This window comes from Fukomys damarensis, unplaced genomic scaffold (genome assembly GCF_012274545.1).
Source record: "Fukomys damarensis isolate Sample0158 unplaced genomic scaffold, DMR_v1.0_HiC HiC_scaffold_1, whole genome shotgun sequence".
Classification (NCBI taxonomy): Eukaryota; Metazoa; Chordata; class Mammalia; order Rodentia; family Bathyergidae; genus Fukomys; species Fukomys damarensis.
The window spans coordinates 43,650,986-43,667,179 of record NW_022900913.1 but is presented as its reverse complement, the minus strand read 5'-3'; the positions used below and the strand labels follow the sequence as shown (position 1 = coordinate 43,667,179).

The following is a 16,194-nucleotide window of genomic DNA, read 5'->3' as shown; positions in this document are numbered from 1 at the left end:
TAAAAAAATTTAAACATTTCTTATATTTGTTGATCCTATCTCATACATTTTTCTTCAGTTCCTTGTTTGCTAGTCTCCCAAATTCAACTATTTAATTAGGAAATTTCTAATCTTTATCAGGCAGTGAGAAGAGGTAAATAGCTAGTCAAATGGTCTCAAAACTTACAGAGAAACTTCTACTTTAAAAGAACCTATTTCAAATAAGTGTTCTGTTTCATTTTCATGTGTAAGCATAGCTTTCATTGCTGAAAACAATTTGTGAAGTACAAATCGTCTCTTCAAAGTTAAATCTGGGGCTTTATGAAAGAACTAGCCCCAGCTCCCCTATACTTGCTTATGTCCTTTCTCTTTTAAAATGGCCATAGTCTGCTTCTGGTGACCTAAAGGGCCAGATCTATAATGCCTGTCCTAGAGATAACCAGAAGTGGCACAGACTTGCTCAAGGTCACACAGATCATAAAAGGCAAAGCCAGACTTATTGTTTCTTCAGCCACCAACACAGTAGAAGTTTTGTTTACTTTTTTCTTTGGAAGATTGTTGAGGAACATCGCTTGACAACACACCATAATTCAGTTTCTGTGTTGTCACCTGAAAGTCTTTGAAACAATGTTTTACAACAAAACAGCAGGAAATCAAAGCTTTTAGAACCCACAGGGACCGAACAAGGGAGAAAGTTTTTCCCTTACACACTTACACATCCAATACTTCAGACAGAAGAACAGCATCCGTTCAAAGTCACTTACCCAAATCTGAAGCTTGATTCTCTTTTCATTTTTGAATACAGTTTTTACTTTGAAATCAATCCCAACTGTGCTGACGAATGCAGATGTAAAGGAGTCATCCGCATAACGGAACAGAAAAGATGTTTTCCCCACACTGCTATTGCCGATGATCAGCAATTTGAACATGTAGTCAAAATTCTGATCAGAAGAGTCTTTCTGGCCATACCTGGATTCTTGGGCAGAGGCCATCTGTAAAAATTTTAAAAAAAAGCAAACAGGTATGGATAAGTCTCCTACTCAATATGAAGCTAGCAGCACATTCATTATTTTCTTGCTACAAGCAAATGTCAGACACTCGGGAGGCAAGTGGAGAGTGTTTCCCAGTCCTCCTCTGATGCTGGTATCCATGGCAATAATTCCCTGCTGAAAGAGAGAAGGGCAAAACGTACAGCTCTTTCCAGCTGTGTTGGTGGTTGTCTCATCTCAGCATTCAGAGCCAATCAAAGACACCAAAGGAGGTATCTCTAAGTGTAACATGAAAAGCAAAGATGAGAGGAATTGGGCAGTTCAAGTGGGCTCTGAAACTTTGTAATCTCACTGATGGAGCCAACAAAGTGACCGAACAGCAGGGTGCCTCTTCTTAAATTATCTGAATTATTAGAGTCTCTCTTATTTCCTAGGGGAGTATACACAGAGCATATCTGTTTCATTTATTGACATCTTATCAAATCAACATCCTAACAAAAATGTAGTCTCTTTCAAATTAAAAATGATGTTCAGGCAATAAAAAATGGTTTTTATTAATTATAAACACTTTAGGTGGATAGTGATAGTTTTCTCATCTTTTTAATGATAATGTTAACATATATCAAGAATGATGTTTTATTACTTCTAACACTATTTGAATACATAGAAAATAGGTATTTAAAATGATAAATGTAAAAATGGAATTAAAGTGTTTGTAGGTGGGGAGGGGAGGAGGGGGTGAAGGGAGGGGGGGGACAAGGGGAAAAAATGAGAACCAAGACCTGGCATGTAAAAGTACAAGATCCCAGTAATGAATGCAACTGTACTGTCTACCTAGAATGTACCAATAAATTCAATTTAAAAAAAAGAAAACAAAATAAAATGATGAATTCCACTGAGTAATTACTGCATCTACTCAATATATTTTTCTGATGCTGTGTGTTCTTTGGCAATCATTGTGCTACCCAGTATGGTAGCCACTAGTTACATGTGCCTACTTAAATTATGTTAAAGTTAAATAAAATATGAAAACTTAGTTTTTCAGTCATATCAGCCACATTTCAAATGCACAATAGCCATGTGTGGCTAGTGACTACTCTATTGGATGGTTTAAATACAAAATATGGCATAATTACAGAAAGTTCTCTCGAACAATTCTAGGCTAAATGTTCTATTTTTTACTCCAATAAAGGCTGATTAACAATGCATCATTTCTTTTGAGTATGCTATGGGTTGGTATAGTTGCATGTGATGGAAACTTGGTTCCCAGTGTGACAGTTTTGAGGAGGTAGAAATCTTAAGAGGTAGGGCCTGACAGAAATTTATTAAGCTGGCTCACACCATTAGAGGGGATTAATCTTGTTATCAAAGGATCTGGGTTAGTTACCACAATAGTAATTGCTATAGAAAGTGTGAACATGACCCTTAAATCTCTCTGGCTTTCTGTGTTACCATGTGACTTCTTGTTCAGAAACATACTCCCACTGTGATGCCACTCACCATATTGCGACATGGCCCAAAGTCCACCCAGAGCTCAGCAGGCACCAGCACCAGGTTCTTAGATCTCCAGAACTGTGGGCTAAATAAACTTCTTTTCTTTTAGAATAGCTAACATTGGATATTTTTTAAACCAACAAAAAATATGGACTAATCAAGGGGAGGGGAGGGCAAAAAAAACCTCTACAGATGGTGAAAGGCTAGAAACAGTAAACAGTAGCTCATCTAAGATAGCATCACTTGCCTAAAATTAGAAAGTCAAGAGTCTCTCTATCTCTCTCTCTCTCTCTCTCTCTCTCTGTGTGTGTGTGTGTGTGTGTGTGTGTGTTTGATAGAGAGAAACAGAGGGAAAGAGAATACTTTAAGTGAGAAGAGAAAAAAGAAATAACACATTCTCCTACAAATATTTATTTCTTGCAAGAGAATGTAACTATGCACATAAGAATAAGAACAAAGGGAATATCTGTATACATCATGCAAGATAAGGGCAATAAAGATTCTGATTTAATCTCACATTTTCTTATTAAATGTAAGTTTAAGCTTTCCTTTGTTCAGTCCATTTAATCACATGGACATATTCAGAAATTCTAACAACTTGGAAGGAATGTTGATGACTGGACAAAACTTCCTTTAAAATAGGAAATCCTCACACACACACACACACACTCCAGCAGTGCAGAGCATATGCTAAGGTAAATAAATGTTCCCCAACACAAGCAGTCAGCCAAGGGCAAGTAGGGTTACAACTTTTGACCACGAATTTGAGCGGCAGTTTTACTCTAATGACTCAAGAAGCCCTGAAATCAAGTAATCATTTCATTTGACACTGCCATTCCCTACAGATATAGCCCCTTCACCAATTATTATCTTCTCTAGGAGATACTAAAGCAGGCCTTCAAATCACTTTCATGAAAAAGGAAGGCCACTTTGCATATTTTTTTCTTAGGAAACAGCCTAAATTCTGAGTTCTGCATCAAAAATGTTCAGCCACACTACAGCTAGAAATGAGTTTAAATTTGCTATGACTGCTCATTTACTCAGCCTATTAGATTACTACTATGTGGTGCATTCCATAGTTCTGTGATGGTATTCCAAAAGAGCCCTGTGTATCTCCAAGTTGCTGTCAAAGAAAACATGATGAAGGCTAATCTATTAATCCAGATCCTATTTCAAAATTAGACTGATTTCAGAACTGAAGGAATAGAGGAATCATTAATATATGTAATTTTGAATGAAACTGTGAGGATACAGATAGAGATAACTATACTCTTGCAGCAAAACCTGTAGTTAAAGGGCCACTATACTATGCTCTGTCTTGGCAGCAAAGAACATGATGACAGAACAAGAGAAAGTTTAAGAAGGGGGACCGGTGGATGTATGTATCCAGAAGAATTATCCTCAGGGCAGTTAACTAACTCACTTATTCTTGAAGATTGAATTTATTGTTTTTCACGAATTCACCATTTTTCACCAATTTATATCCCTAATAACATTCACAAAGGATCCAAAAATATGCATTGAGAATACATATGCATTTTGTAAAACTTTGTAAGAATGAAATAAATCCTGCCTCAGAAGACAGAGTGCCAGTCCTAATCTTGCTGAGAGCAGAAATGAATCAATTTGACAGAATATGGGCCTATAGACCATCACTATGCAAATCTGGTGCCATCTCTAAATAAGAAGTCATGCAAACATTCTTAGAAATTTTGTGGAAAAATATAGCTGAAATTTAAAAACATGAATAGAGTATGAAGTTACCTCTCAGAGAACAAATTATATTTTGTAAAAGATAAATGAAAGTGACTTCTCGAATAGCAATAATTTTGCATTTCGAAAACAAAGAATCATAGAGTTAGGAAGAAGCTTCATGGCAGTATAACATCCCACACTTCCCTTCATGCCACCTTATGGTCTTGCCTTTCATGGTACCTTAGGGTCTCGGGTTAATGTCCTAGCCTAGCCCTCCAACAGAGGGACAAGTGCTTCACAAATGCCATGAACTAGCCTGATTCATTGCTGAAAGTTTCCAGTTGTTGGACAGTTCTTTCTCACATTGCATTAAAATACACCTCCTGATCAGTGGAACAGATTGGAAGACACAAAAACAACTCCAGATGTACTCAGCTACCTCATCTTTGACAAAGGAGCTGACCATCCCCACTGGAGGAAGGATGGCCTCTTTAATAAATGGTGTTGGAAAAAATGGATCTCAACCTGCCAAAGATTAAAACTGGACCCTTATCTTTCACCATACACTAAAGCAAAATCCAAGTGGATTAAAGATCTAAATATTAAAACAGAAACATTAAAATTGCTGGAAGGTAAGTTAGGCAGAACTCTGGAAGACACTGGCATAGGAAAAGACTTTATGAACAAATCCTCAGTAGCACAGGAACTAGCAGAAAGAATAAAAAACCGGGATCTCATCTTATTAAAGAGCTTCTGCACTGCAAAAGAAACCATCAACAGAACTAAGAGACAACCTATAATGTAGGAAAAAATTTTTACCAGCTGCTCCTCAGACAAAGGACTACTATCTAGAATATATAAAGAACTCAAAACAATCAGCCCCTCCAAATATAAAGACCCAATTCAAAAATGGGCATCTGAAATGAACAGACATTTCTCAGACAAAGAAGTAAAAGTAGCAAGTATATATATGAAAAAATGTTCCACATCACTGGTCATTTGAGAGATGCAGATGAAAATAACACTGAGATTCCACCTCACCCCACAAAGAATGGCTGCTATCAAGAAATCACAATGAACAAATGTTGGCAGGGTTGTGGGGAGAAAGGAAACCTTCTCCATTATTGGTGGGAGTGCAGACTGGTGCAACCACTAGGGAAATCAATATGGAGATACCTCAAAGAGCTGGGACTAGAGGTTCCATTTGACCCAGCCATCCCTCTTCTGGGTATCTTTCCAAAAGAATTAAAAGAATCATACCAGAGTGATATATGCACACCCATGTTTATAGCGGCACAGTTTGTAATAGCTAAAACTTGGAAACAGCGCATTTGCCCATCAGTAGGAGACTGGATAAAGAAGATGTGGTTTTTCTATAAAATGGAATACTACTCAGCCATAAAGAAGGAGAAATTAGAATCATTCATAGGAAAATGGATACATTTTGAGGATATACTCCTAAGTGAAAAAAATAAGTCACACATGTGTAAATACCAAATAGTTTCTCTGGTGTGAACAAACTGTAATAGTACATAAGATCCTAATGAGATAGCTGACATTGTGAAATGGGAAGAAAAGGGCTAAAGGTGTAGGGAAAGTGGAAGGGTAGGGGAAAGGTAATAAGGGGAAAAATATGAGAAAATGAAAATAAAGTGTTTGTAAATGGGGAGGGAGGAAAGGGTGAAGGGAGGGCAGGGACAAGGGGAAAAATGAGAACCAAGACCACCTGTCATGTAAAGGTACAAGATCCCAATAATGAATGTAACTGTACTGTATACCTAAAATGTACCAATAAACTCAATAAAAGGAAAACAAATAATAAAGTACACCTCCTGAGGACTCTGTCCCTGTGCTTTAGATTCTGCCTTCTGAATGAAGACAGTGTTGATTTCTCTCCTGTCTGAGAGAACTTTAGGCATCTGATGGCTCCATTAGCTCTTTCCTCTTGATTGCATGTATCCAAGTTTCAGCTCAGGAAACCCCATACAGGCTGCTGTCTTTAAAATTGACACCCCTCCAGATTGTCAAACTCCTATGTGTGGCTTCCACAATTGGTCACAATATTGCAGATATTTATCTGGTCAGTGCACAGTAAAACTAGACTGATACCTTCTATCACACTTGACTTAACAGTGAAGTTTCCCAAAATGCACAACACTTTTTTCAAATTGTTAATATAAAATATTAACACATGTCTCATGGATCCCATCCTTACCTTGTACTAGTCAAATTACATCTTTAATGGAAGTGTTAACCTTTACATTTACCTTATTAAATTTATTTTTCATTTCCTAATTTAAAAGTTAATTCTGATCTGACAATTTTATATCATTTCATCAGTTTTAGTTATCCCTTTTAGATTCATGTCATTTCTAAATTTTATCAGTTTGTACTTTACATGTGCATCTAAGACCCTGATCAAAATGGTAATCAGTTTGTACACAAATAACAATTAACTTTTTAATCTGCTTGATATACAAGTCTATGGATAAGACCTCCACAATATGTCATTATGGAATTCACAGCATTTGAAGCAAATCCTTAACTTTTGAGAATGGATGCCTTGGATAGTCATATGGTTTAATAGCAGGTAAACAGATCATATACATACTTGAAGTGACACCTTAAATCTCAATTTGATTTCCCCAAAGTCCTACTGACCAGGGGCCAAATAGATTATCTCTAAGGCATGCAACCACAGCCTCCTTCAAAAGTTTTTATATTTGTTTTTCAACTAAATGGGAAAAAACAAATTACTTTGAGGGAATTACACAAGGCACTTAAAGATTTAAACCACACTAAGTCATTTTATGGATCTGATGGGAAAAACTAAAAGAAGTCATTTTAAAGTTACTATGCTCATCTACTCTAAAATAATAACCTGAGAGTCAGCAGGAAGGTAAATGAGGGTAAATTAATAAAAATAAAATACATTTTTCTTGGAAATTAAAAGCTTAAAAGGATGGAATATATTAATTAAAAGTTTATAAACACAATAGTTTTAAATATCAATGATTTTCATTGGGGAAGAAAAAAAATCACTCCAAAGATCTCCAAAGTAAAGGCTAAAATTTTTAAGCCAATATGATTCTTAATCTTGGTTATCAATTTGATTAGCTATAAAGATGCCTAGGAAATTCATACAGAATATTTCTGTGTGTGTCCATGACCTTCGGGTCTGGCCCCTTTTTCTATGGTACTTCCCCAAGATGCTGCCTGGTGACCACAATGTGTACAGCTCTCCTCTGCCATGCCCTTCTGTGATGTTTTTGCTTTTCAGCCAGCTAACAATGGATTGAAACCACAAGCCAAATTAAACTTTTTTCCCTTAAAGTTGTGTATATTAGACATTTTATCACAACAACAGAAAAGTGAGTAATATAGCCGAGAAGGAAATATAATAGTCACAATTTCCAAATAGTTGTCATCTGGAACCAGGCTGTATCCATCAGTGCACATGTCTGCCTGCCTCCCTGTTTCTCCTGGACACTGGACTAGAATAATGACATCCTTTACCCTCTCTGGCCGGTAATTTCTCCATGGCTCCACTATTATTTCCGCCGGTAGCTGAGAGGCAAGGAGACACAACTCATGTCAGTGTTGACAACTTACCCTGGAGCTGAAAGGATGCTTTCCAGGGAATGGGAAGTGACCAAGGCAGGGAAGATTTAAATTCTAACCCTGCCTTCTGAAGTAAAGAGCCTACCAAAAGTGGGGAAGCGCTCATCAATATTTTTGTCTCCTTTGTTTATATGAGCAGAGCATAAATATCTAATGGGAATCACAGGAGAATGTATGTGATAGTATGCATATTATGGTGATATTTTCAAGAGGCAAATCACCCTACATTCTAAAGATATTTATCAAGCTTTCCTTCTTCAGTTGTCCTCTAAGCATCTCTTTAGACTCCCATCCCACTTAGGTGTAGACAACTCTCAGCTCACATACAGAAAAAAATGGTTAAAAAATAATAATAGCAACACAGCTCTTACAGGTGCTCCACCATGTGCTTTTCATACATGATCACAGTAAGAGGTCTATCCATAGCTCATTTTAGAGAGAGTGCTTTGGCATATTTTTAGATGACCACTTTTCCCTTCCCCTGCTGGAACCATGAGGATGTTTTTCTCTGAGGTTCACTCTGATGTTCTGACAGAGTTCCTGAAGGTAAACTTTACAAAAGTGTGAAGAGACTAAGGCTGGAACCCCTTGGAGTTTTTCTCTCTCAGACTTGTCCACACTGACCCAATAATTCCTCAGCTACAGTTAAGGATTTCCTAGCCCCACTGCTTGTTCCCATAGAAGTTTCTGCTCTGTTAAATAGTGATTCTCTGTATCCATATGCCTGGCTCTCCAATTCTGGGGGACAGGACTATTTCCTGTGAGCTCAATTCTCTGACAGATGTATGAGTTTTGATTTACAGTTTGTTCAGGTATTTTGCTGGTTATGAGGACAGAAATTATGACTTCTAAGATCCTGATTTGCAGAGCCACAAGTCATTGTCCCCATTCTAAAATGAAAGAAAAGAACTTAGCGAGAAAACTAAAGTGAAATGGTCCTTTTTTTTCCAAGAGTGTATCTTGATTCATTTTGGCCTATCCACTGAGGCCTCATTGCCTGGACCAAGTGTGTACTTCAAAGATTAACAACATATAGGCTTTGCTGCCCTTCACCAAATTGACAAATCTAAAACTTAATTCCAAACAAGAATGTTGGGAGCAGTAAGGGAACTTCTCTTTCTTACAGAAAGCATTCATTCCCTTGTTGAAGATAGGTAAGATCTAAGCTTAATTATATATGTGTGTGTTTATATGTAGATGTACACATGGATATATGTATGTGGGTGACGCTCCAAATCTTAAAATGGCATTATGTCCTGATAAACTTATCATAAGTTGAAAACATCATAACTTGAAAATGTAATTAATACACCTTACCTACCAAACCTCGAAACTTATCAACACAGTACATGACAGAGCATCAGTTGCTTATTCTTATGATCAGGTGGCTAAATAGGAGTTGTGGTTCCCTGCAGCTGAATGTGCTCGGCTTTTGCACCATCATGAAATAAAAAGAGCTTGGAGCTGGGAATGTAATTTAGTAGTAGAGGGAAAGCTTAGCATGAATGAGGCCCTAGGTTCAATCCCCAGCACAAAAACAAAAGAAAAATTTTAAATAAGTGTACATGTGCATTAAAATGTATTATAATGATTTCTGAATTTTTTCAAAATCTGTAGATGCATCTATCCTTCTAGAATATATCAAGAAAAATTAAAATGAAGTTTATCAAATGATATAAAAACATTTCCCATTAATAGCAAAGATTAGTGATCTTTCAGATCATGATGTAGCTTTCTCCTCGATTGGCTCCAGAGAGCTCCCAAGAGGGAAGAAAGTCTGCACTGGGGCTGGTAGGCAGAGGAACACAGGGACCTCAGAAGGAAGATTTCAATCAAGGACTGCTGGGAAGTAAACCACAGTGGCTGACAGAGCTCCCAGACCTGACAATGCAGTTGGACCACTGCAAGGACACAGGGCCTAAGTTCCAGCAGCTTCTGCACACACCACAGATGCTGAACCCAGAGGGTCACTAGTGCAGTTATGGGATGCTGGTGAGCAGCCAGCTACTGGTAATCCAAACCTTAAAAATCAGAGCATGAAGGGAGGTAGGGAAGTATCATTCCCCCTTTTTATAGCAGTTCTGGAATTACGGGTATATAGACAAATCTGTGAAAAAGACAATTCTGGGTTCTTGATGTGCTATAAGTACAGGTAAAGATCACACACCATGTGCTCAGGATGTCTGAGAAGGAATCCCACGTCAGATACTTGCTACCTTTGTTCCTGTGTAAACTTGGGTGAGGTTTTTGTTGTTGTTTTGTTTTTCACTACTCATCCATATAATAGGTAATTGTTTGCATATGTTAAATGCTTAACTAAAGCTTTCATCCTCATCTTTGATATTTGTCTCATTGCAATGAAATGATACACCAGACATTCATTTTCTATCCAACTTCTTCCAGTGATACTCTCTGTGATGAAAATTGTCAGTTTACAGAATTTTTCTAATTTCCTAACTTCAAAGGGCAAGAGGGTTCAATACCCAACACTTTCATTCTCTAGACTTTTGTAATTCCTGAAGTTAACACTTTATTTTCTTCTTAATTTAAAACATCATGACAGGGAGTAAAGAACATTCATCAATGTATCCCTCAGTGTAGAAGCTGAGATACTGAAGGGTCAGTGTGCAGACAGATGTGTTCTGTGACCCATAGAGGTTGTGGGAAGGAAAAGGCATTGAAATGCCACAAACCCCATGATATTACCTGTTCTAGAACACTGCCTGCCATAGAGTAAATGCCCAAAATATCTTAAACTCAGGAAATCTATGAGTGTAAATGGGGTATTACAGAAATTGAGAAAGAGCCAAGTTTCACATCTGAAGTAATAAAGGGAAGCATTCAAGTAAAATACAGATAAAGCGATGAGAAATGGAGTTTCAGGAACTCACAGTAGTGTGGGGATGCTGTCTTGTCACATAGCCCAGCAGCTGGTCTTGGGTGAAGTTTGACCTAACCTCTGTTACTGAATTGAGTAAACCACTGAAATCCACAGTATCATTATTTTGAGATTAGAAATAATTTATATCTATATCTTGTATACACAGTGCTTATCATCATCCTTTCCTCAAGCCCCTCACAAATAATGGTATTCACAAAAGCAGAAATTCTTATGGACAAAGAGTACAACAGAGACAAGAGTAGAAAAGACAGGTCAACAAAATTTGTAAACTAGAAGTGAATAGACTGAAGAAAGTGGAATCTTCAGTCTGCCTTGGAATCCCACAAATACCTCTACCCGGCAGGATCATAAATTATCTCAGGGTTGGAGATCACTAGTGTCTTGATGGTGGAGTGTGTCTAGGATGATCAATTTCCTGGTTGGCCTGGATCTAAGAGGACTTTTCGGTGCTAAAACCAACATGTTGGATAGATGGTCAGTCATCTTAGGTGTGCAGTAGGCAAAAAGGAATTGGTGAAAAATCCAAGCCCCACATCTCTCCCAATAGTCACACATCATCTTTCGCATGTGCAACTTCGGTAAAACAAAACAAGTTTAAAATTTTAAAAACCACCATATCTTTAAGACATTTGCAGTTGTCAATTTATAAAAATTGAAAGAGCCTTTTTTTAGCAACAATAAAGAAGCCATCTTTCCAAACTTTCTTTAGGATACAGACAAAATACACATAAGCTTTCTGATTATTTTTGGAAGCAAGAAATAACAGATATCATGTTCTCCAATCTACTTTCAATAGATAGGTAGATAGATAGACACCACCATAATGTTGAATCTTAATGAGAAAGCTTTGAACCCTATGAGTCCCAGCTTGTCCAGACAAGCTGATTCTGAAAAATACATTTCATCAATGACCTCTGCACTATAAGAGCCAGAGCGTTCAGAGAATTGGTGCCAGGAATCATCATCAGCACCCTAGCAGACTACGAGGAGGCATGACCCAGGAAAAAAGCAGAAATCACACCGTCAGACCACATGCAACTGTAATCTACTTAACCCGGCCGAAAGAAGCCTTGATTTTTCAGCAGGCATTTTTACTTTAAAGATCACAAATGCAATTTACTTTCCCTCACTCCATTAGAAAGTAACAACAGCAGAAGCAGGCCAGCATCCAAATTGTGAACCACAAAATAATAACTATTTTTTAAAGAAGAGCTTTTCTTTAGTAGAAAATAAAACGGAAACACAATAGACATTCCCAGGACTACATGGTATAAAGAAGACCTGTCTTATAATCTAATGTTTCCTGCTGAGGTAAAATAACACTGAATTTTGTTTCCCAATAAGTTTTATCTTTAAACATTAAAAATATTTAAAACATTTTAACATGTGAATACTTGAAAGAATGCCTCTAGATATTTGTTATACATATTCCTCTTGGATCTTGATCTCTCCCCAGTCATCAGGGCAGAATATGTGCAAGGCATTCTGTAGGGCAGGATCTAGTTGTCTATGCACTTATGACACTGTTATCCAGACCCCTGGTGAAGAACTTAGTATCTTTGTATTCTATGTATTTGCATTTGCATATTTTATAATTCTACATTAGACTAATTTAGAGACATTTTCTACTTATGACTGTTTCCATTTTTCATTCAAAAGCTACTGCTACTATTATTTACTACAAAGAACAAACCTGCCCACACACACTTATAAAAGAATGTTCACATCTGCAGGTGTACTGTTTCTGCTAGCCCTTTTCATCAGACTTGCCATTCAGACAGGTGTTCAATGAATCAAACATTTAAAAGAATAGCCATCATTTATTTCCAACACTACAGACGAGTGCCACGTAAGAGTCACAATTTGCCAGTTGGTGATTAACACATACATTCCTGCAGCTCTTTAAGATTTCTTAGGCTGTGGCCACTTGAAGAGAAACTATTCAACGGTGTTGGCTTGCAAGTTTCTTTAGTTGATAAAGCAAAGCATGAATCAGAGCTACTGGTGTAGGGACAGGCATTGGGGTGTTAATAAATGAATTGTTGATAGGCTGGGGTGAAACTAGGAGCAGCACACTAGTGAGTGGCTCAAGGACTCACCATTTAGGATATGATTATGATTTGTTTTCCTAGGAATAAAAAAAAAACCTGAGCACGTGGGAACTAAATGGCTATGGTTCTAGATTTTTCTCACTTAGGAGTCCATACACAAAATGTAACTTTCTATATCCAATCCAATCAGATGCATTAGGAAACTACTGACCTAGTATTTTTACCATTATTTTCATCATTAGAAAAAAAAAAAAAAACTAGGACTGGGGATTTAGCTCTGTGGTTCTTCAGCCTGCCTCACAAGTGCAAGGACCCGAGTTCCATCCCCGGTACAAAAACAAAACAATATAAAACACAACAACAACAAAAAATTAGTCCATGTTTGACTACATAACGTTTACATTCCTTGTGGGAAGGTGGTACATGCACATAACATATCTTACTTTTATTCATTCCCTCCCCTATCTCTTCCCTCCATCTGCTGATTTCTTTCCCATTTCAGAAAGATCTATCTCCCCCTACTTCCTATTATCAAGCTTTTATCTTATTTTTTATTTATATTTTGGGTTTTTCATATAAGAGAAATCTTTCAATATTTAAGCTTGTGTTTCTGATTTATTTCACTTAACATTTGGTCTCAAGATAAACTCATTTTCCTACAAATGACTGGTTTGTCCTCTTTATGGCAGAGTAGTACTCCATTGGTACAAGTAACATATTTTCTTTATCCATCCTTTTGTTGATGGATACAGGCTGCTTCCAAGATTTAGCTATTATAAATTGTGCTGCTATAGGCATGGGTATATGTGTATCACCATAATACAATGTCTTTATCTCTTTTGGGAAGATACCTCCTAGAAGGTGAAGAGTTGTGTTTAATGGAATTACTAGCTTTAGGTTTTTGAGGACTAGCTAAACTGATTTTGATAATGGCTGTACTATTTTGTATTCCCATCAACAACTTAGAAGGATTCTTTTTTTCTTCAGAGCCTTGCCTGCATTTGTTATTTGATTTCTTGATGACAGCCATTCTTTCTAGACTGTGACAGATTTCAGGGCTGTTTTAATTTGTATTTTTGTAACGTTCAGCAATGTTGAACACTTTTTCATGTATTTATTGGCCATTTGTACTTCTTTTGTGAAGTGTCTGTTCCTTTCATTTGCCCATCTTTTCATTAGGTCTTTTATTTTGGAGGATCCAAGTTTTTTAGGGTTTTTTTGCTTTGTTTTGTTTTGTTTTTTTAGTCTAGATATTAATTCTCTATCTGAAGAATAACTGGCAAAAAAATTTTTTTTCCCATTCTGTAGGTTGTCTTTCCATTCTAACTCTATTGATTTTTTTTCTCTTGTGCAGAAACTTTGTAATTATGATCCCATTTGTTGATTTTTAGTACTATTTTCTGTGTAACCAGGGTTCTGTTCAAAAGTCTTTTCTTATGACTATGGCTTCAAGAGTTTTACCTATTTTATCTTCTGTCAAATTAAGTGTTTCTGTTTTAAGTTTCTTCTTTGAATCATTTTGATTTTAGTTTAGTGCATGGTGAGACATATGGGTCTAGATTCAATCTTCTGGATGTGGAGAGCCAGTTTTCCCATCATCATTTATTAAAGAGTCTCTCTTTCCCCTAGTATATGTTTTAGGCTCCTTTGTCAAAGACTTGTAGCTTTGTGATATCATTTCAAGTGTGGGATGGTGATGCCTCCCACTTTTCCCTTTTTACCCAGGATTGGTTTTGCTATTCTGGGCCTTTTCTAGTTCCATATGAATTTTATGATTTTAGGATGATGAATGCTGTTGGTATTTTGATTAGAATTGCATTAGATCTGAATACCAATTTTAGAAGTATGGCCATTTTAACTATATTGGTTTTGCCTACCAAGTGCAAGTAATATCTTTTCATTTTTTGGTGTTCTCTTTGATTTCCTATTTTCATATTCCTGTAGTTTTCATTGTAGAGGTCTTTCATTTCTTTAATTAGGTCAATTCCTAAGTATTTAATTTTTCTTGGTGCTACTGTGAATGGTATTTTTTTCTAATTTCTTTTTCAGTGGGTTTATTATTGGTGTATAGGAACACTATTGTGTGTTGAGTTGGTATCTTGCTACATTTGCTAAATTTGTTTATTAATTCTAGGAGTCTTTTGGTAGATTTTGGGAGATCTTCTACATAGAGGATGTCATCTGCAAATAATAATAATTTGATTTCTTCCTTTTTTTTTGTGATACCAAGGATCAAACTCAGAACCTTGTGCTTGTGAGGCAGGCAGCAGATCCCCTGAGCCAAATTCCCAGCCCAGTTTCTTCCTTATACATATTCCTTTGATTTCTTTTTCTTGCCTAATTGTTCTTGCTAATGTTTTAAGTACTACACTGAGCAGAAGTGATGATAGTGGACATCCTTTCTTATACCTGATTTTAGAGTGAAGGCTTTCAGTTTTTCCATCATTTAATATGATGTGGGCATTAAATACCTAGGATATTTACTCATATGGTTTTGTTGTTGAGTGATAGAATAGTATTCATGACCTCAGTAAAACTGACATGACAACCAATCCAAAAATTCTGGTCTTGGGTAAAGCATTTCATTTTTGTATAGTTGAAGCTATTGATGAAGATATAAGTTGACCCCAAAAAAGTGCAAATATTCCAAATTATTTTACTTTTACAATTTATTTGCAACATGTGTTTCTAGTATAAAAGGAACTAATAATTAGCCTAAAATGAAAAGCACATTAACTGAAATGAACAATCCCTTGATGGGCATAACAAAAGATTGCAGGTGGCAGAAGAAAGATTCACTGAGCTTGAGGATAAATCATCAGAAATAAAATAATTTGACAAAAATAAAAACTACACAAAAATGAACAAAACTCCAGTAACTCATGGAATAATATCAGAACTAATAAACAAGTAAGTGACATCTGAGTAGGAAAAAGAAAGGAATACTGGGACAGAAAAATACATCTAGATATAATGACTAAGTATTCTTCAAAGTTGTTGTAAAACATAAATTTACATATTTGAAAAGCTCATTCAACCTTCCAAGTTAACGAAATATATAGAAGACTACATCTAGGCTTAATGTAGCCAAACTGTTCAAAGGTAAGATAGAAAATCTTGAAAAGAGAGGAAAATACAGTATATCAAAAACAAATTCTCAATAATGTGAAGAGTAGATAGCTTCCTATCATAATTGAGGTCCACAGAAAAGGAAATGGTGTATTTAAAGCACTAGAAGAAAACACAAATTTAAAAATATTTACACACAGTAAACCTCTCACTTCAAACTAAAGGCAAAATAAAAAATATCAGATAAGCAAAAACAGAAAATGTGCTGCCAGCAGATATATACTGTAGAAAAAGCTAAAGAAAATAGGTCAAGCTGAAGAAAAATTACACTAATTAGTAATGCAGACAAACAGTATGAGCACCAGAAATGGCAAACAGAAAGTCGATGTGTGTG

General features: G+C 36.4%; 1 protein-coding gene across 6 annotated transcripts in view; it reads right to left on the bottom strand.

Annotated features, from left to right (window-relative positions):
• Rab3c (RAB3C, member RAS oncogene family) overlaps window positions 1-16,194 on the bottom strand; it is a 267,116-nt gene that overhangs the window by 225,312 nt on the left and 25,610 nt on the right. For all 6 annotated transcript variants that reach the window (XM_010626911.2, XM_010626912.2, XM_033760987.1 and 3 more), the window contains one exon: window positions 744-971. In XM_010626911.2, the coding sequence (XP_010625213.1) occupies window positions 744-971 (228 nt within the window). The remainder of the gene's footprint in view (window positions 1-743; window positions 972-16,194) is intronic.